The sequence below is a fragment of the Anoplophora glabripennis genome, unplaced genomic scaffold (genome assembly GCF_000390285.2).
Source record: "Anoplophora glabripennis isolate ALB-LARVAE unplaced genomic scaffold, Agla_2.0 scaffold1574, whole genome shotgun sequence".
Taxonomy (NCBI): domain Eukaryota; kingdom Metazoa; phylum Arthropoda; class Insecta; order Coleoptera; family Cerambycidae; genus Anoplophora; species Anoplophora glabripennis.
The window spans coordinates 23370-46959 of NW_019417648.1; the positions used below are offsets into that span (position 1 = coordinate 23370).

Consider the following 23590-nt stretch of genomic DNA (forward strand, 5'->3'; position numbering starts at 1 on the left):
ATACACAATAGGTCAATAGTTTTTATCCTGATTTCACTAAATATTAAGCTAAGCACTAAAAATTTAGCTACCATTTACCTATTTAACAAAAAATGTGTATTCTGTAATTCAAACTAGTTACTAGAAAAACATATTCGCCATGAGTTATTTTAGAGCACTCGTTGATATGTGGTGTGTTTTACTATTGATGCTACTTTAAAGTTAAAAATTGGTGGAAAATAGAAGATTATAATTATAAAAGTTATATCATCAGATAGATCTGGAGTTGTACTATATGGTGTAAAATTGTTGGTTTATTGGTGATGTTAATAATGGAGTTATATAGCAAGATATATGCCAACAGTTAGTGAATATAGTGGGAGAAGAAGTACAAAAAGTGTAATAATCCTGAAAAACTGAATATTTCTTTATACAAAGATAGCAGACTTGGCACAGTTTAAACATAGACAGGGCTGGTCTAGCCCATTTATACAAGAAGATATGAGTTGCACTGGGTGTAAAAGGGATTTAGCAACTGATGAACTGTCAAAGAAAATTAAGTGTGATTATTGTCTATCAGTGTTTTGTCAAACATGTTCAGGTATTAGTAGTACTGAAGTTAGAGTTATGCAACTAGCTGGAAAGAGAGTATTAAAATATGTTTGTGAGAAATGCAATATTCAAAGGGTGGATTATATTACAAAAATACAAGAAAAAATGTTGGAGGAAATGAATAAAATAACAGAAAACTTTTCAAATAAAATGAAAGAATTTGTTTCGTTAGAGATACAGAAAGTAAAAAATTGTATTGAGTCGAAGACAGAGAACAAAAATGATATGAAAATTGAAAAGAAAACATATTCTAAAGTAGCTGCTCAAGATGTTATAGTGATTAAACCAAAAAATCAAGAAGAAAGTATGCAAACAAAGGAAACAGTGCAAAAGTGTATTAATCCAGCTGATTTAGAGGTTGGAATTAAGAATGTTAGGAGATTAAAAGATGGTGGAATAGTTATAGAATGCAGATCGGAAGAGGAAGTGGGAAAGCTGAAAAAGGAGGCAGAGCAGAAGTTGTCTGACTATAATATAAAAATACCAAGTCGCAAAAATCCTAGTATTAAAATCATTGGTATGGAAGATCCATATGTGAAGGATGAGCTTAAGCAAATGATACTGAAGCAAAATGCTTTTCTAATTCATGAAAAGATGGAGTTGGAAGTTAAGGTTGTAAAAAAAATGAAGACATCATATATGGCAGTTATAGAATGTGATCCAATAACATTTAATAGAATTATGGAAAAGAACAAAATAAGTATAGGATGGTGTTTTTGTCCAGTTTTTGAGTATGTGAGGGTAATGCGTTGCTTTAGATGTGGTGGTTTCAATCACTTGGCCAAAAATTGTAATGCTGTTGAGAAATGTTTATCTTGTACAGGTTCACATAAAACTGAAAATTGTAATTCTAATGATGTATGCAGAAATTGTTTGCATGCTAATGCTAATGATCCAGAATTAAATTTAGATTGTAATCATTTTATATATGATAAGTCCTGTCCTGTATTGCAAAGAAAACAAATGATTGAAAAAAGAAATACCAAAGTAAGTCAATAGCAATTAAGTAATGATATATTCTTATTAAATACGCAAAGCCTAATGAGACATTTTGATGAAATAAAATATTTTACGCAGATTAAAAATCCTGTGGCAATATGTTTAACTGAAACACATGTTACTGAGGACATAGATGATTGTGAAATTAATATAGGAGGATATAAACTTGAAAGGGTAAATTCAGAAAGTAGACACACTGGTGGTGTGATTTTTTATATTAGATCAGATATTAGATATACTGTTTCTTTCACTCATGTAATTAATATGAATGTCTGGTTCTTGGTGATAAAACTCAATATAAAAAGTGAATTAATCTCGGTTGCTGGCGTGTATCATTCACCAAATCAATCGCATAGTGTATTTTTGGATTTTATTGAAGATTGGTTGGAAAATAATTTTGTGAATATAGATCACAGCTTCTTATTGATAGGTGATTTTAATATTAATTGGAGAGTAAATTCAACGTATTCAGTTAAACTAAAAACTCTTTCTCAGGATTATGGATTAAATCAATTAGTAACTTCAGATACACATTTTCATGAGGGTGGAGCATCTATTATTGATTTGGTATTTTGTAATGATAAAAATATTGAGGTGACAGTATTAAATGAACCTAGTATATGTAACCATAGCTGTATTGGAATCAATATTCGAGCTTATCAAATTGGCAGGAAAATATCAATTAGGAGCGGACTAGAAAATTTTGATCAGTTTCACACAGATGTTGTGAATTTTTTGAGTAATTTTAATTATAATAATAACGTAATAGACGACAAATATGAGGGTTTTTTGTGTGGAATAAAAACAATCATAGATAAATTAACACCGAAAAGAGATGTTGTGCTCCATGGTAAATATAATGGGTGGTTTAATAATAAGGTTTTAGATGCCATAAAGAAAAGGGATAAATCGTATAAACAGTATAAAATATCAAGGGCAGAGAATGACTGGGAGACTTATAAACAAAACAGAAATCAAGTATTTAGTACAATTAGAGTAGAAAAATGTAGATATTATGAACAAAAAATTGATTCCTGTCATGATGCAAAACAAATGTGGAAATCTTTGAAACATATAACACGACAAAAATCAAGAGATGATATTGACATTATTGACTTCAATGGCCTACTGGTAAATAATTTAAGTGATATAGTTCAAAAATTTAATGAGTTTTTTGTAAATAGTATCAACGATATCGTTCAAACTATACCTAGTAATGATACAATTTTTTCAATAAAAAGTAGGACAACCAATTTCTCTGAATTTAAAATATTAAACAAGAATGAATTAAAAGAAGTAGTTTTTTCTCTTGCTAACAAAAGTAGTCCGGATGAAGTAGCAATGTATATATATAAAGATTTTTTTGACATATTAAGTGATCCATTGCTGAATATAGTAAATTGCTCAATGTTAACTGGTCGGGTTCCAGATTTGTTAAAGGTATCTTCTATTGCATTGATTAGAAAAGTTGTAAAAACAATTAAAGCTGAAGAGTTTAGGCCCATTAACATGTTACCTGCTTTTGAAAAAATTTTGGAAAAAACTGTGTATATACAAATATTAAATTATGTTTTGGAAAACCAACTGATATGCGAGTACCAATCTGGTTTCAGAGGAAATCATAGTTGTGAAAGTGTGTTACAATGTGTAATTAATGATTGGAAGGTGGCCCTTGATGCAGGTAAAGTTACTGCTATTATCTTTTTGGATCTAAAAAGGGCAATCGAGACCATAGATAGAGTTAAATTAATTAATAAATTAAAGTTACTGGGTTTTAATGGTACAGTTTTGAAATGGTTACAAGATTATTTGTATAATAGGAGGCAGAAAGTAGTATATGATCAGTTTGTATCAAATGAATTAAATATTGATGTTGGAGTACCGCAAGGAAGTATCCTTGGACCCCTGTTATTTGTTTTATACTTAAATGATATATCGCTGGTATTGGGGAAAGTTAAATATCACTTATTTGCCGATGACACAATCATCTATGTATCAGACACATGTGTAGACGACCTAGTGGTAAAAATGAATGGGATACTTAACAATGTAAAAAACATCCAGTTTTTTAATAGTTAATAAGTTAAAATTAAATGTTTCAAAAACAAAAGGTATGATACTAGGTAAAAAGTCATATAAAGACATATTCTGTAGTAATCAGTTAAAATTTGAACTAAATGGGGAGGTAGTAGAAGTAGTAGATGAAATTAAGTATCTTGGTGTTATAATAGACGACAGGTTAAAATTTAATAACAACATAAATTATATTTGTAAGAAAATTGCTAAGAAAATAGGAATTCTTAAAAGGGTTAGTTGGTATTTAACAATAAATACTAGAAAATTAGTATTCAATGCCATAATATTACCTCACTTTTGTTACTGTAGTACTGTACTATACTTAAGTAATAGGGGTGCTATTGCACGACTACAGAAATTAAATAATTGGGCTATGAGGGTAATTTTAGGATGCAACAGATATACAAGAGTTGAGGATATGTTGGGTATTTTGAAGTGGATGTATATAGACAAGTTTTTGGAGTTTAATGTATTAGTTTTCATTCATAAAATTGCATTGGGGAACGAACCACAATACTTGAAAAAAATATTGGAAACTTTTGATAATATCCACAATTATAGTACAAGAGGGAATCACAAGTTTATCTTGCAAAAAGTGCATACAGCAGCTGGACAAAATTCCATTTTTTTTAAGGGTATTAGTAAATATAACAGTTTAAGTCAGAATGTGAAAAATGCTCGAAATATAACACGTTTTAAAAATATGTTAAGAAATTCTTATATGTAAATATAGTCTTTAAGTGTGTATTCAAATATGTATGTAGTGTGTAAAACAAATTTTTGATGTTATTTAGTAGGTTTTAAGTGAGGCAGTGTATACAAATAGCAAAGTGCTAAATAAAGTCCTATTATGATACTAAAGTGGCCTTCAATACATTTTTTTATGAAAATTGATTACAAAATCTTTTCTTTCTCCATTCGCTATTAAAATTAGAAACATTTTTATTATAAGTAAACATTTACCTTCACAGCTTGTAACTGATTGATTGGTTGTCCAAAAGCTTTTCGTTGAGAAGCATACTCCACGGCAATTTCCAATGCAGCCTGTGCTATACCCAATGCTTGAGATGCTATTCCCACTCTGGCTTTGTCCAATTGCTCCATCGCCATTTTAAACCCACCACCAATAGTGCCTATGTATAATTCTTATTAGTTATATAATTATGAATTTAGTAGTGCTAAATAAATTTGTTATACAAGGCCTACATAAATTATTGCAAGCCATGTGACCAGTAATTTTGTTTCCTTCACGTTGGCAATTAAATTTTAGTAAAATGAAAAATTATTAAAACAATACGCTCAAGATTATATTAAAACACAACATCCTGTATCACTGGCTGGTGATTGGTGTAATATTTCATGAGATTTTATTCAACCAATCAGCAATCGCATTATTTCAAGCGTAGAAGTAACGTGGTCTGTCATTGTTCATGGTAAACGAATCATTAATGTTGGTGACGCTAAGATTTAGGGATTTTTAGTCGACTGTATCAGCCGTGCAAAGTTGGTTGCCTACGCTTGGCAGTCACGTGGCTTGCAATCATTTATGAAGACTTTATTATATTAGGTATTTTATACAACTATTTTAAATTGTGTAGCAAAACTTTTTTGAATTTGTCATTTATGAAAAGATCGACGCTTTAGTACGAAAACATGCTATCTCAGATTTCGGTTGGAAAACATGCTATCTCAAATTTCAGTTGGAAAACATGCTATCTCAAATTAAGCTTGGAAAACATGCTAACTCAGATCTTTAAGTAAAAACATGCTATCTCAGTGTGACTAGAAATTTAAGTTGGCACATTGAATGATTGAAACCGTGCATTTATAATAAACTTATGTAATATATTTTTAAAAAAGTAAGGAATGTTTATGTCCAGGTACACTCTTTGTTTTATTTTTTTTTATTCAATATTTTTCAATTAATTTTATTAAGTTACTGTTATAAACGACAAAATTGTTAATTAAAAAAATAGAATAATATGCAGTATGCTGCAACACATACATTACTCAACGTTTTTTGAAATAACAAATTATAAAAAAAATAGTGTATACGTCAATATATAAAAATGTTTGATATTACTAAAAATTATTCGATCAGATAAGAGTACGCTATTAATTTTGATATCAAAGCAAACTTGTATGAAAAAAATCGAATAATTTTTAGTAATAATAAACATTTTTATATATTAAGGTACTACACTATTTTTTTTATAATTTTTTATTTCAAAAAGCATCGAGTAATGTACGTGTTGCAACATACTGCATATTATTCTATTTTTTTAATTAACAATTTTGTCGTTTATAACAGTAACTTAACAAAATTAATTGAAAAATGTTGAATAAAAAAAATAAAATAAACAGTGTACCTGAACATAAACATTCCTTACTTTTTAAAAAATAGATTATATAAGTTTATTATAAATGCACGGTTTCAATCAATCAATGTGCCAACTTAAATTTCTAGTCACACTGAGATAGCATGTTTTTACTTAAAGATCTGAGTTAGCATGTTTTCCAAGCTTAATTTGAGATAGCATGTTTTCCAACTGAAATTTGAGATAGCATGTTTTCCAACCGAAATCTGAAATAGCATGTTTTCGTATTAAAGCGTCGAGATATATAATTTTACACAAAATCTGATTATGCCTCAACAACATGGTTTTTTCCGTTGTAGATCAATAGAAATTAATTTAGCTAATTTTGTTAATAAAGTTAATACAGCTTTGATCGGGTAAATCATGACATACTATCCAAATTGCATGCACACTCTTTCACATAAATAAGCACACTCTCTCACATAATTCTGGCTATACTTTTAAGTATTGTTGATGTAGATCTCATTTGTATCCTGTGGAGATTAAACTTTAAAATAACAACGGATCACAATTCAATTGTTTCGTCCATAACATGCGTTGTCAGAAAGCCTTGCCTTAGTGTTGCCGATTGCTCTGAGAACACTTCAGGATGGCTTTTGGTTTTTAGGAGATTCAACTGTTGATTGTTGTTGCTCATCTGTGGTGTGAGAAACTCAAAATGTCCTCCTTCTATATTGCCTACTAATAGCGGATATTTATATAGTCTTATAATATATTTTATTTTACTTATAACTGTTGGTGTGCTTTTTATTATTATTTCTTTTGCTCTTGATTTGTTTCGCCTGTTATTAAGCTTATTAATCTAAAAAAGACAACTTTCATCACCAATTATGTCAAATCTAATAAAGATTTTATTTTTGGAAATAGGTTCCTGCGGCAGCGATTTTTTCTGAGGTTATTATTTCATGTCTCCATGGTCCCATGGGTGAACCAGTTTTTATTTCGCGGGGACTACTTGCAATTTGTCCTTCCCTCCCAACGAAATAGTGTGGGCATTCCCATTATTATTGTTATCATCATTATCAACAGTATAATCATCAACATCATGATCATCATCATTATTATTATCATTACAATTTTTATGCAACGCCATTCAGAAATGATTCTATTCAGTAAGGTGAATTTATTTGATTTTAACTAATCAAAAAAATCGGTCAGATACATATTACTAAACATAAGTTTAAATTTACCTACCTAATACATTTTCTTTAGGTATTCTGACATCTTCCAGAATTAAGTTGCACGTTGAGGAACTTCTAATTCCCATTTTGTCTTCTTTTTTACCAAGTGAAAGTCCTGGACTTGGAAGAGGTACTAAAAATCCTGTAATACCTAAAACCAAAGATGTCTTTGAGAATCAGGCTGAAAATTATTAATTTACTACAATTATAATGTATAATGTCAAGTATATAGCTGCTAAAGCAACTGCTATCTAATTACTACAGTTTTAATCATATGAACTGGATCTATACTCGGCGGCCGAAATTATAAAGAGTGACTAATACATAATATAAAAACACTATTACCATAATGCGTATAAAATATAAAATGATTTCTATACAGTTCAATATTATTTATCTTTGTGCCGCTCGCCATGCACATCGGTAGAATCTATAATCGTGTATAGACTGAGTTACACTGATCGTCGATCTATATTTTATTTCTGTCTTTTGCACTTGGTAGGGAATAGGAAAATGCTTTTTTAGTGGGTGTAAACGGACTTGATTTGCCCGACCTGAGAAACGTCGTAGCATAAGCGTAGACGAGGGGTCTAATTCCATGGCTATAATAAATTTATAAATTAAAAAAACACAACTGGGACGTTTTAAAATGCTGTAATAATTAAAATTGATCAAAGTGCCGGTTATAGCAAACCGTAAAAAATATTAGATGTCATGTTTTATTATGTTTTTTCAATATTTTATATATCTTGTTGCCTTTTACGCAGACACGCCAATGGATTTTCGTTCCCGGCACGCTTCATCCCCCCTACTAGTCCAAGAGCTAGCGATGAATAACTATCTATAATTTTGGCCATCGAGTATAAGTAAGAAACTCTACAAAATTAATTATCAAAAATATGTACATAATTATTTTTTTATGGCCCTTATTACGTGTGTATGTACATCTTAACTTTTTAACCTAGATCTATAAAAAAATGTAAAAGCTAAAAAGATCAATTTTCTTGTAATCTCAAATAAATATACAGGGTGTAACAGAAATGAATTCACAAATTTCGACAGAACTCAAGGAAATAATGAAGGTAAACAATACAGTTTTTTTTTCTAAAATACTTCATGCTGATGAGATAGAAAACAAGGTTTAGAAAAAAATGTTTTTGTGAGTTTGGGAAAAATGTTTTGAGTATTTTCTAAAAAAAAAGGGGAGAAAAAAGTTAATTAATTTTCATGTTTATTAACAGGAAAATTGAACATAAATAATGGGAAAGTTCAGGGTGTAACTTTAAGTGGGGGTCAGTTTTTTACAGGTAATAGTACATGTTCCCTTGAATACGAATCTGAAATATTTAATTTTTGATTTTGATTTAATTCTCCTCATTCTTCCGTCTGGGAACAGAGCGTCGGCCAATTTCCCGTCTGTTCTTGGAACTACCGTCACCGCTTCCACCCAGAAATAGAGCGTCGGCAAATTTCCCGCCTGTTCTTGGGAACCCTTTTCCTGAAACTCTGAGGGTTGGACCCTTTCCCTCTTGGAGTTCCTCACTCACCCGTCCTTCCCGAATAGCCGTCAATGGTAAGCTGAATCAGGAAAGGCTTAGTTTTCCATTTACTGTAATTTCACCAAATGTTAGTTCCGACCATCACCGACTTGTCGGTAGTGAATTAATTTATTTTCAAATAAATGGGAGTATATCTATTAGAAGAAGTGTTTTTTTTTTTCTAATAAAGACCCTGGTGTACAATTTTCTCCACTGCTGTTAGCCAGATGGCGAACTTTTATGTGACATCCGGGTTCACACATAGAAAGTTCGTCACATATTTAATGGCACCCGAGAGCAGGGACTAGACTAGATTTGATTTGATTTTAAGAAAGAAAAAATGTTTTCCGAAAGTTTTGAGACAAACTGAGCACGAAATTACTGACGTGGACGTATCTACAAAATTAGCGCTTATTTTGAAATTCCGAATATTCCAGAGGACTCCTGTGAGCTCCTGAACCCCGAATCTGCACTTTTCTACAAAAAGCTGATCATTGCCTAAGTTTCCCGAAGTCGAGTGAGGTGTCTAGATCAAGGTAATTTGAGCCAAGGAAGCATTTCCGACCACTCCCGAGAAGATCCGACCTAACAAAGGAGATACGGTAGGCAGAATTGCCGTAACGAAGAATTTACGAATTCTGAGGGTAGAGCAGCATCCATAAGAGGGGAAAAGATCCAAATAATACCAGATTTTCAACAGAATTAATGCTGAAGGAGGAGAAGGTACCGTTGGCCTTGAAACAGCTGATTAGGCTGGATATACAGAGTGTCCCAGAATAACGTGTACAACGGAAGACCACAGATTCGTGGACTCAAAATAGGCAGATCTAGGCTAATTCACCTATATCCGAAATAGCTTAGTTTGGCCTCTATATGGCCTCAAAGTGGGTGAAAATTTTTTGAATTTTATAAATAAATCAAATTTGATTATTTTTCGTGTGTGGACTTTTGCTTTCAGTCTACACATTTTGGTGTTATACAGAGTGTTTTTTAAAACCTACAACTCCTACAAAATAGATGTATGGTGATAATATCCCTTCATAACTTTTCCTTTTTCGGGCAATAATGACATCTATTTTTTATCTGATAGGTAATTCCATTTGACATTTTTTGGGCTTCTTGCAGAATTTTGATTAAATGAGCGGTTTGGGTACAAAAAAAATATTTTTTAAATGTCTACATTATCCTGTCACCCATATTATAATACAGTGAAACTTCTGTTAACGGACACCTCTAGATGACGGAAACTTCTACTAAATGGACAGTTTTTCAGTCACCAAACATTCCTTATGTAGGTAGGTATCTGTATGAAATACCTCTTATCAAGGGACCTTCTTAACATGGGACCTGGACAATTTTATTGGAATTTATGTATTGTTTTGCTTGTAATGTTCACTCTTTACAACGGACAATAAAATAGGTAATAAACTATTTATTGAGAGTAAGATTTAGGCTGCTTAAAAATTACCTGCTACCTTCTACCTGCTACAAGAATTTATGGCTGGTAAAACCCTATAAATACATTACAATTATTATATGTATATGCATTTTGTATTCAATTGTGTTCCTGAGTTCAAACTTCAAGCCATTAAAATGTATCCAATTAAGAGAAGGCTTTTAAGTCTCGAAGAAAAAATATCTGTAATAGACTACTCCGAAAAGGATAAGTGTACGAGTTTTGGCTGAAAAATTTAAATTCGGAAAGACACTTGCGACTTTCCAAGTGACATTTTGAAGAAAAAAAATAGAACTGAGAAAGTTGTATAGTGAAAATTGAAATCTACAGTAGAAAAAGAAACTTAAAACTGATGGTAGTGCTATCGATTCTGTAGTGTATGACTGGTTTTGTAAAGTCAGAAGTAAGAATATTCCGGTATCTGGACCTATAATAAAAGAAAAAGCTTTAAAAGCTGCTCAAGAGCTAAACATTAATTTTAAAGCTTCCAATGGATGGTTGGACTAATTTTGCTCATGACATAATATAAAATTTAAAGCAATATCCGGTGAAGCAGCAACAATAAAAAAAGTTTTCTTAGGTGCGGTTTTTTAAACAACACCACAGATGATGCAGAAGAAACTGAGACATCGCCTGAAGAAGACGATCCTGAGAATGATTAACCATTGTCAACATTTTGCAAAGAAAATGGTATTGAAAACTGAAAATTACGAGGAAATCGATGCCGCCGAAGTTTAGTTAGTTGTGTTGGTGATTACAGAGAAAAAAATCAAACTGTCCATATCTCCAACACTGAGAGTGACGATGAACAGATGTTTTCTACTGTCAATAATATTAGTGAAGCCTACCAAACAATAAGAAATCTAGAGTTGTTTTTTATTTGTAAAGGCGATATGGTAGCGGTACAAAAAATTTCTGTAATTGTAAAAAATGACTGTCAAAACAAAAAACAAACTAAAATTTCCGATTTTTTTCAATAATAATTATTATAGATAATATGTAATTAGAGTATAGATAATATTAATAATATGTAATGTAATATGTAATTTTTTTCAATAATAATTATTATAGATAATGTTTAATTAGAAATAATATACAAATGCAACATAAAATATTTGTGACAATGTGTATATCATACAGCTATGAATAAATAAATTTATTCCTACTTTTATACACCTTTATCAAATTTTATTAAAGACTTCTCGACAACGGACGCCTCTACATAACGGACAATTATTTTTTCCCCTTCAGTGTCTGCTGTGGAGAAGTTTGACTGTATTTATCAAAGTGCTAGTAGGCACTGATTTTGTAGGTTGACTGTAATTTCAGTCTGATCTTTAAGTCATTGTGCCTGACAATTCTTAGTGAATGTTTATGACGATGAGATATACCACTGTTACTTCATTTTTCGATATGGATACACACATACGACGAATTAAAGTTATTTACAATATGCTTAATTTTATTCAGATAATTAGAAAAAACAATCAAATTGATAGCATTATTATTGGCCCTGTTATTCCACCCAATAGACGGAATGGGGAATTTTATTTAGAATTTTTGCAAAACACTTTACCCGAGTTATTGGAAGGTGTACCGTTATTACTCAGAGCTAACCTGTGGGTTATGCATGATGAAACTCCACCACATTTCACTGTAAATGTCCGATAGTATCTGAACCAGATTCCCTCGTCGATGGATCAGTAGAAGGAATAGCGCTCGATAATGCTCCTGTTAACTAGCCTGAACGTTCACCAGACTTAACACCTTGTGACGATTATCTTTGGGGCAATCTGAAAATAACAGTGTATAATTCAACATATAACACTGAAGAAGAGTTGTGGAGGCATATCCAAATTGCCATAAATGTTTTAAAAAATTGTTCTCAAGAACTGCAAATGGTACCCTTTAACTTTATTCGCTGAATTAACCCTCATTGTAGAAAAACAGGGGTGCCTAATTTTATTGACATAATTAGTAAAAACAATCAAATACAATAAAAAATCCTGGAGATAAAAGTAACAAAGTTAGATTTAGTACAACTTATTATAAAAACTGTTCAAACTGTTGTTTCTACAACAAATGTTAATTCGGCGAAGAAAGTTAAAGGACATCCTTTGCAGTTTTTGAGGGCAATTTCTTAAAACATTTATGGCAATTTGGATATGTCTTCCACAACTCTTCTTCAGTGTTAGATGTGGAAACATATACTGTTGTTTTCAAAGTACCCCAAAGATAATAGTCACAAGGTGTTAAGTTTGGTGAACGAACAGGCCAGTTAACAGGAACATCATCCCCTCTACCGATCCATCGACGAGGGAATCTTTGTGAAATGTGGTGGAGCTCCATCATGCATAAACCACATGTTAGCTCTGAGTCAGGACATACCATCCAATAATTTGGATAGTGTTTTGCAAAAATTCTAAACAAAATTCGTCATTCAGTCTATTGGGTAGAATAACAGGGTCAATAATAATGCATCAATGCGTTGTAATTAATTGTTTTTTCTAATTTTTTGAATAAAATTAGGCACGCTGTAAATAATTCTAATTTGTAGTACGTGTGTGTATCGAAAAATGAAATATAGTCTTTCCGATATCAATTGAAGAACAAAATCGTTGATGGTATGAACTAGGTTCGGTCGCTGACACAGCAACTCGCCAGTGAAATATTTTAAAAAACTTGATCCTATATTTATTTAAGCGTACCATATACAAGTCTGGTCGAACTACACGTGGAGGTGGTAGAAATGTATACGCTCAGTTGAAGAATGCAAGTGCGGGTAATCGAAGTCTAACACAACTGTATTGGGTACTGGGCAATAAATCTCAGCGTTTGACAAGTGGTGAACAAATTGCCCAGCAGTGCAGTGAAGCAATGCGGAATTTTGTGTGATTTAGGTAATTTTAATTTTTTATAGGCACCTTCTATTAATCATTTATATTATTTAATAAATTATATTTAATAATATTATTATAACATGGCATTTTGGAGACCTTTTGAAACGGAACAAAACGAAATTTACCAACCATCAATATAATAAAATTGTTTGAGGACATAAATCATTAAAATATGTTGTTGGCCAAATGAACATATAATAGAAATTTTCTACACATTATATACAAATTGTTATAATTTTTTACCTTTAGTAGAAAACTTTTTTAGGGACACCTATGAAACTCATTAAATTTGATTGCTATAACATGTGGTATATCTCATCGTCGTAAACACTCACTTCACAATTGTCAGGTACAATAAGTGAAAGATCAGACTGAAATTTCAGTCAACCTACAAAATCAGTGCCTACCAACACTTTCTTAACTATTATAATAGGTGGCACAATAACGTAGATGTTTAAAAAATATTTTCTTGTACCCAAACCGTTCGTTTAATCAAAATTCTACAAAAAGCCCAAAAACTTCCAAATCGTATCACCTATCAAATAGAAAATAGTCGCCATTATTGCCCGAAAGTGGAAAAAGTTATGAAGGAATATTATCACCATACATCAATTTTGTAGGAGTTGCAGGTTTTAAAAACACTATGTATAACACCAAAATGTGTAGATTGAAAGCAAAAGTCCACACCTCAAAAATAATCTAATTCGATTAATATGTATTCGAGTTATTTACAAAATTCAAAAAATTTTCACAAACTTTGAGGCCATTTAGCGGCCAAATGAAGCGATTTCGGATATAAGTGACTTAGCCTAAATCTGCCTATTTTGAGTCTACGAATCTGTGGTCTTCCGTTGTACACATTATTCTGGAACACCCTCTATATATACAAGGTGACATGGAAAAAAGTGCAATGCATAGCACTACACGATAGAGGACCTCAAAACATATAAAAAGTTGCTATACATTTATGTCTAAATTTCTTTTGTTTTCAAGATAGGGAGTGTTAAAGTAATTTTGGAAAATATTGATTTTGAGGTCCTCTATGCATTGCACTTTTTTCCATATCACCCTGTAGATATATAATGTGGAAATCTTCTTCAACCTTTTGTTTAATATTAAAATATATTTATTTCCTTGGGAATTGGGTTCTGGTGTGATAGTCGGTTAAAAAAAGGATAAAAGAACCAACAGCGATTTCTTTCTTGAGGTTTTGTTCCTGATCAGGAACTTTTTCAAAAGGCTTTTTATTGTTAAAATTGTTATAATTTTTAAATGAAAACCTAAACAACAACCATTTTACATTAAAATTTTCAAACACGCATCAATTGTCATACAATGGACATATTTTCACAATATTATCTCTTTTCATTTTGAATTTGAAAAAGACCTACATATTTCGATATTGTAAATGTGTCAGGATAATACTTTCAGTCGGCAATGTGGTACGTGGATATCATGAAAAAAAAAAAATTTCCAATTCCCAAGAAAGTAAATATATTTTAATATATATTAGTATATTAGTACTCTCCATGATGGATTAAGTCAAGACTGCCATGGAACCAATGCATATTTGTTTTTTCACCTATTAAAACAAATACTAAAATTTTTAATTAAAGAAAAATATGGAATAAAAGGAGTTTTATTTATAACAATTCCATCCTGTCCTAGAGAAAGGACATTATTTTGTTTATGTTTTTTTCATATAAAGGATCTATTTTATAGTCCACAAGAAGTTATTATTTGAGTGTGGGTGAGATATATAATATACAAAGTGTATATTATATCTTAAATGTTATTGCTACTCAATACCTACTAACACGTACCATTCCTTTGTGCCTACTGGCAAAAAACTACCTACTAATCTGTACATTAAAAAATCCTTACTTTCATATCGAAGCTTTAGTACGAAAACATGCTATCTCAGATTTGGGTTGGAAAACATGCTATCTCAAATTTCAGTTGGAAAACATGCTGTCTCAAATTAAGCTTGGAAAACATGCTAACTCAGATCTTTAGGTAAAAACATGCTATCTCAATGTGACTAGAAATTTAAGTTGGCACAACACGTACATTACTCGACGTTTTTTGAAATAACAAATTATAAAAAAATAGTGTATACCTTAATATATAAAAATGTTTGTTATTACAAAAATTATTCGATTTTTTTCATACAAGTTTGCCTTGATATAAAAATGAATATTGCACTCTTACCTGATTTATAGTCACTACTCTTATTTTTGTTAATAGAGTTAACATAATAACCAGAATATAAATATAATGTATAAAGTTGAATGATATGTATACATATATCGATCCAACGGGCGCATTTGAATTGCATGTGCACATTTCCGCGGTTCACCATGCACACATGTTTCATCATCAGCAGATCATAAAGTACCGGTAATAAAAGTGTCGCATACCTGCATTTCATTTCCAGTCTATGCAAGGCGCGTTTACCTTGTTTTTATTGAGGGTGCAGTAAGTACGACTCGGACCCGGAGTTTGGGGCCTAGCCTGGTCCACTATATAATTCTTTTTATTGCAGTCTCAGGCATACAAAATTATTTTCAGAATAAATTGTGCATCCCAGATTTTGTGAAAAAGAGAAATAAAATGTATCAAGAATAGCGACTATAAATCAGATAAGAGTACGCTATTAATTTTGATATCAAAGCAAACTTGTATGAAAAAAATCGAATAATTTTTAGTAATAACANAAATAGTCCCTATAGGATAAATGAATTAAAGATTTGACTTCAGATCTTAATTTTTTGAATTTATTATAATCATCAATGTTAGAAGATAATTTATAACTTCGCCACAGTTTATTTTTTAACCTTAATTTCCTAATGATTTCACCATTAAACCAAACTGGGTACTGGCCACCAACATCTCTCTTTTCAGGTACATGTTGTACAAGCAAAGTATTTATTATAACAGTAACTTAACAAAATTATTTGAAAAATGTTGAATAAAAAAAAAATAAAATAAACAGTGTATCTGAACATATACATTCCTTACTTTTTTAAAAAATATATTATGTTTATTATAAATGCACAGTTTCAATCATCCAATGTGCCAACTTAAATTTCTAGTCACACTGAGATAGCATGTTTTTACCTAAAGATCTGAGTTAGCATGTTTTCCAAGCTTAATTTGAGATAGTATGTTTTCCAACTGAAATTTGAGATACCATGTTTTCTAACCGAAATCCGAGATAGCATGTTTTCGTACTAAAGCGTCGATATATATGACTAGAAAATAAAACTTTACCTTTGTGTTTCAGTGTTTTATCTACGGTAGCGAATACAATGGCTGCTTTGCCTTCTGCTCCACTTGTAACCCATGACTTTGTACCATTTAATATATAAGAGTTTCCATCTAGCCTTGCTATAGTTGACATAGCTCCCACGTCACTTCCAGCGTCTAAAATATATTTAGGATAGTCCTTAGATATATTGATTATTTCTTAAAATTTTTCAATAAAACAAGTTTTGAGATAGTCAAATATGAATATAAGCTTTTTTATCTCCATGTTGACAAAAATTTTGATAAAGCACAACTGTTTATTCAAACGTCAATTTGTTAATCTTTTAAAAAGATAAAGCTGTTGCACATGGATAAAATAAACAGTTTGCAAATGGATTTAATTTTACACTGTAGTTATAGTGAAGGAAGGTCGAGTGTTCAGGGATTTTCTAGACCAGTGGTTTCAAAACTTTTTATAGTTGCAATGCCTTCTGAGTTGTTTGCTTGTGACTTTCTTTCTCCCCAGCCCCACCCCCCTATCATATTTAACCTCACTTGAAAATTCAAAGTTTTTAATTAAATTCAAAGTTGTAAATGAAATTTTTAAAATTTGATTGAAAACAGAACTGTACATTGTGGTAATGGTGCAATATATAATTCAGCAGGTATTAACATGAACAGTACAAAACCATTTTATTATACTTAATGGAAGCAATTTAAGGGTAAGTTTGTAACCATGCTAAGTTGAAAATTGTGCTTATTGTAGATTATGTTTGTGCAATTTGAAACAACATGCTTGAATATTTTCCAGAAGAAACTCTTGGTTACTATCAAAGATGGGTAATAATCCAGTTTTAAAAAGTTGCATAAAATTTCATTCATTTACGCGATGGCAAAAAACAAAAATTAACTGATTCTATATGTTGAAAAAAAATGTAATTTGTGATAGACATGATTGCTTTTCACCACACCATTACACATTATTCTTTAAGCAAAAAGATTGCAATCAGCTTTTTCGAAAATCATCTAATAAAAGTATGAGTACTTTATTGGTGACATTGTATAAAAATATATACCTATGTATCTTCACTGAATTATGTTTCATATTGATAAAAGTTGTATTTAAGCTTTTTTGTTAAAAATTAAGGTATAACAACCATGATATATGTCAATAAAATGAATATCGGTTTCAAAACGCCTAATTTCAGTTTTGACAGTGAATTTGTCTTAAAAAATTAATAAAATTAAATATTACGATTTTTCATATGAAGTTGAAATTTTAAACGTAATGACAAATATGTCTGCTACAAAATATTTTTGGGATATTAACTTAATCGAAACAAATTAAATCACCTGGTTCACTAAGGGCGAAACAACCTAATGTTCCGCTGGTAAAAGGCTTTAGAAATGTTTCCTTTTGTTCCTCTGTACCACATCTGTCAAGTAAATTAACATATAAACAATTATGTACAGACATAATAGTTCCAGTACCACCACATGCTCTAGCTATTTCTTCTACAGCAACTGCTAACGCCAAGGAATCTTGTTCTGAACCTCCATATTTTTCAGACACATTAATAGCAAGAAGACCCAATTCACCCATTTTTTGAATCTCAAATTGAAAAAAATTTATATACAAATATAAAAAATTTAAAAATGTCAAACCTGATCTGCTGGAAACTTGTGCTCTCTGTCTAACTGGGCTGCAATTGGTTTCAATTCTGCTTCTGCAAAATCTCTGCATGTTTTCTGTAGCATTAAATGTTCTTCAGAAAGTTTGTGTAAACTGAAAGGCCTTGAGATATTATTTGATAAACCTGAAATAAAAAATAATATTAATTTAAGTAATTTAATATAAAACAAGTACAATTATTATATATAGTACAGGGTAAGAAATGATTCTAACATACTTGGAAAGATAGACATATTTTTGTTTTATTTTTCTATGGCACCTCCATAACTTTGTAAGTCATTTTCTATTAATCTAAAAAAATAGCTATACTCCGCGGTCGAAATTATAGAGAGTGACTCATCGCTAGCTTTTGGACTAGTAAGGGGGATGAAGCGTGCCGGGAACGAAAATCCATTGGCGTGTCTGCGTAAAAGGCAACAAGATATAGAAAATAATGAAAAAAGATAATAAAACATAACATCTAATATTTTTTTACGATTTACTATAACAGGCACTTTGATCCATTTTAATTATTACAGCATTTTAAAACGTCCCAATTGTTTTTAATTTATAAATTTATTATAGCCATGGAATTAGACCCCTCGTCTATGCTTATGCTATGACGTTTCTCAGGACGGGTTAAATCAAGTCCGTTTACACCCACTAAAAAAGCATTTCCCTATTCCCTACCAAGTGCAAAAGACAGAGATAGAATATAGATCGACGTTCAGTGTAACTCGGTCTCTAGACGATTATAGATTCTATCGATGTGCGTAGAGAGCGGCACAAAGATAAATAATATGGAACCGTATAAAAATCATTTTATATTTTATACGCATTATGGTAATAGTGTTTTTATATTATGTTTTAATCACTCTCTATAATTTCGACCGCGGAGTATAAGCCATAAAACATATGGAAAATGATAAGGCTGTAGGGGTGGGGAATATTCCAACAGAATTGTGGAAAGTAGATATTAAATCTACAATATATCACTGGTTTTAAAATGTATCAGATAAGGTAAAGTGAGAGCCGACACTTGCCAAATTTTGACTTTATAGGCCTCCATGATCCACGGGACTTTGCGATCTAAGAAATTATCTATTTATAGTTATTATTTATTACACTTATTACTTTTGTGGTCTTATAACAGTTTAAGCAAAAAATTACCTCTTTGACCATGCTGCCCCCTAATCACTGACGAAATAACTTCCCCTAAACCGTAGGCAATGTCAACAATTAGACAGACCCCCTTGTCCTGTATATCAAATGGATATATTAACCACACTGCTGAATAAGTTTAGGGGAAAGGACAGGTACATAGAGCATGTAAAACAGGAGTAACAGTAAAGATATGCAAACAGAATTTGAAAAATGTGAAAATTGGAGGGGTGCATACTATTACTAAAATTTAACATACCTATATCAAAAAATTAACACAAATATATTGAGATATTATTTAGATAGCAACAACTTGGGTTTAGATGAAAAAAATATATGTGATTTTACCAAATTGCTACAGGCTCATAATAAAAACAATAGTGATTTTCAAATACTTAGAGGTTAATTTAGTTTTAAATAAATAAACTTCAAGGAATGATAAAATTTTTACATTGTTTCCCTTCAAGGGAGAAGATTGGTTTATTTCTCCAATATTGTAGCAGACATCCAAACTCCAACAAGTATATTTATCCCCTTTATAAGGCATCTGAGGAAAAGATATATAACAGATTGGAACTATATTCAATGTCCTGTGGATATTCGAGACTTCGAGACTAAAAAATTATCAGTAAATATTCATTTTGCTATTTAAATTTTCTTATTTGTGTTTTTAAAAATTTTTATGGTATCTTGTTTGTTTGAAAAAATCTGGTAACCCTAACTTGGAGAGAATTGTACTGTACCAATTTTGAAATCTATATTTTCAATGATTTTTATCATTCTTAAATACTTAATTCAACAAACAGTGTTTCACTTCCAAACATTGAGGGTCAGCCTTTGGGAATGGTTTAAAAAAAATGTTATCCGTTTTTTTGTTATTTGTTTTACTGAAAAAAATTGGTCTTGGAGTTTATTAAAAAACTTTGCTGTTAAACCTTACAGATAGTTTTCATTATACGAATTATACAGGATACTTTAAATTAATGTCCCACAAATTCTATGGGTAATAAAACCATGAAGAAAATAAGAAAAGATTATGAAGTTAAAATTACTTTAGACCTTAAAACATTTTGGAAAGCAATAAGCTTCCACTCAAAAATTTGCTAGGATGCTAACCCAACCCTAATTTGTAAATGCTATCTGGTTGAGGTTAAGTGTACGAGCAAAGGGAACTTTTAGTTCAAAAATATTTTTTACTTTTGGTTTTATCGACAGATTTTATAAAAGTTATAACGGTTGCCACGTCTGATCTGGATAGTTGGTTTGGGTTTTTTAAATTTTTTTTTTGGGGGGGGGAATGAGGGTGTGTGGGGGAAAAATCCATAGGTTAGAAGTTTTCTTGTGATGATTTTCGGGTTTAGCGGGAAATTTTATTCAAAGATAGGTGGGTTGAATGGCAAGTTTGGACTTTTTAATTTTTTAGGGGAATTGGGGTTGTGTGGGGAGGATTCACATGTCAGCCTGTGTTATATTTGGAATAGATAATTACTACAAATATTTTTTGAAAAACGAATATATTTTTGGAATTATTATCGATTTATTCAACTGTGCTAAGCTAATTTTAAATTAAAAATTGAATGTCCAAAAAAGTCGGTGGTGTAGAAATTCTAGGGTATTCAATGACAGTACCTCAATGTATCTTTGCCACTAGTTAACATGATTAAATTTAAACCAATTTTTGCACTTAAACCACCAATCCACATTTCATAAATCTATGTAAAAAACTTCTTCAGACACTGGAAAATAATATATACAGGGTGTCCCGCATAACATAAGAACTGACACAGCATGTAGGAGTGTCCGAAATATTGTAATTTAACCAAACTTACCTATATTGTATAAAGTTGCACTCCTGAGGCGTTATTAGCCCCCAAAGTGAGGCTCTAAATTTCGAAAAAAATTAATATCTCTGCAGCACTTTACCGTTTGATTATTTTCTAATGAACACTGTTAAAATCTTGTGTTAGTTAATACGGTTTTTCCTGGAAACCGTAAAGTTGTTTAAAATTTCATAAAATCAAATTCTGCTGTGAATTAATATTATTATTTTTCAATTCAGTCAATGAAAAAAAAGTTCAGTACAATTTTAGGGGCGAGTCATCCCCAATGAACAACTTTATGTCCCAGTGCACATCGAGCGGCGCCTCCACCATTTTTTGTTTTTAATTTTTAATTGAACATGATTACTATCTTAAGGCTGTATGACACTGTAAATAATTCTCTACAAAATTTTTGGAATAATTATATTCTACGCTATTTTTGTAGTTGCATACATGAAACAAATCTAATAATTTTGAAAAGAATTCTGTCCATAAAAATTTAGAACATTTTTAATGAGAATCTGTGCGAGAAATTGCGCAGTGTGCAAATTGAAATAATTACCATCTCCACAACTTGGTGGTTATAAGAATATATAAATGACAATTTTTATAGGTCCCTTCCCTTCAATATTTCACAACATAGAGTCACCCTGAACAGGTGGCGCCACATAAAACCAGTTAATACGCACACACACAAATATAATTTTATTGAGAATATTAATAATTTTTATTTATAACGGCATACATAAATTAACTAAAATTCACATTTTTCTAACGAAAATTACCAACAAAATTTTATAAGTAATTTTGTTGAAAATTTGTTGCAATGTTATACGGCCTTCAGATTCCTACATATTTTTAAAATAAAGCCATAGAAAATCTTACTGTCTGCTAATGTAATTTTTACCAACAAAATTTAACATACACACTTTACTCATAACACAAAATATAGAAACAGAATAAGAATAAGTTGAAGTTAAAAAAATTATTTTAAAGAAAGAAAACTATCAAAATTCATTTTCAATATGGGCACCTTCCACCTCCGCACACTTCCGAAGACGACGAATGTTATTTATTTGCACACGAAAAAGCATTTTTGGAGTAATAATTTAATAGGTCCGTACGTTTTTGAGAACATCTGAATGGATATCGACATTTAGACTTAGGAGGTGTGTGGGAGTGGAAAGTGCCCATATTGAAAATATATTTTGATAGTTTTCTTTCTTCTAAATTATTTTTTTTAAGTTATTTTAACTTAACAACGACATTATTCAAGCTGTGTTGTATCATCCTGTTTTTGTAGTATGTTTCCTCAGTTTGATATATGCATAAATGCTAAATGAAAGCAAGTGTTAGAGCACAAGTAGTGTGAACTTCCCCTTGGGATTTCCAATATATTTTGTTGTTTCTTTTCATATCGTTACATGTTCTTTGGTTTGGAAATAGACATTATTATTATTATTATTGTTTTGTTTTTCTATTTTGTGTTATGTGTAACGTGTATTTGTCAAATTTTGTTAGTGAAAATTACATTAGCAGACAGTAAGACTTTCTAAACTTTTATTTTAAAAATAGGTTCTAACATAGTAATTATATCTAATTAAAAATTAAAAACAAAAAATGGTAGAGGCGCCGCTCGATATGCACTGCGACATAAAATCCCAAATAATTCCTAAACTGTTCATTTTGCGGAGTTGAACCAAGGGGGTATTATCGTTGGCAATTCTTCAGGGAACTTATTTTTGATAAAAGCAGTTTGCGATCGTCATTTTTTGCAAAAATTCTGGGTTGTTAACCATTGGGCATAGTCCGTCCCTGTCGTTCTAAGCATAATGAAGTTTCAATTACTACATAAAAAACAAGCTGTACGCATGTGTTATCAATCACCAAATTTGCAATATGATGAATTTAATAATTTAGAATTTTCACCTTTGAGGGTCCGTAACTTATTAACGAAGGCCTGTATGAAAAAAATGTATATGAAGAACTGATATTATTTTGACCTCATCTATTTGTACTTCTTTTTTGTATCAAAGACCGGGACACCCTATATAGGTGGTAACCATACAAATTACTAAATTATTCCTCAGAATTGCAGAAAAGCTGCAATAAAAATTGAGCAAAACGGATATTCCAAAAGTGCAAGTCTTTCAAATAAGACAACTTTTGCAATATGCTGCTGCTCAGTGCACATGCCTACGTGCAGCGACTTGCAACTTGCAGAAAGAATTGCAGACTGTAAAGCGGTTTTAAGAGAGTGCATAATGTGAAAATTTATAGGAGTTTTTGCTCGTAATGCTTTATTGAATATTTTCGATGAGATTCGAAATACAAATATTTATTCAATTTTTGCTGCACAAATTCCAGACTTAATAATGTCTTGTCAACAACTGATTATTCATACCACAGACTAGAAAGTCAAGCTTTTTTTCTTCCTGATATAAATAACTAGTTTACACTTGCCTCACATTAATATTCATGTATTCATATTAAACTTCATTTCTAGTAAATCGCAATCATTTACATCAAATGCAATAAATAACTTTTCGTCAAATTATAAAAGTTTTTA

General features: G+C 31.0%; 1 protein-coding gene across 1 annotated transcript in view; it reads right to left on the reverse strand.

Annotated features, from left to right (window-relative positions):
• Window positions 1–23590, reverse strand: part of LOC108915424 (short-chain specific acyl-CoA dehydrogenase, mitochondrial) — a 41864-nt gene that overhangs the window by 13599 nt on the left and 4675 nt on the right. The window contains exons 2-6 of the mRNA XM_018721448.2: window positions 18034–18185; window positions 17722–17980; window positions 16393–16545; window positions 7239–7376; window positions 4630–4799 (exon numbers count right to left, since the gene is read on the reverse strand). Coding sequence (XP_018576964.1) covers window positions 4630–4799; window positions 7239–7376; window positions 16393–16545; window positions 17722–17980; window positions 18034–18185 — 872 coding nt within the window. The remainder of the gene's footprint in view (window positions 1–4629; window positions 4800–7238; window positions 7377–16392; window positions 16546–17721; window positions 17981–18033; window positions 18186–23590) is intronic.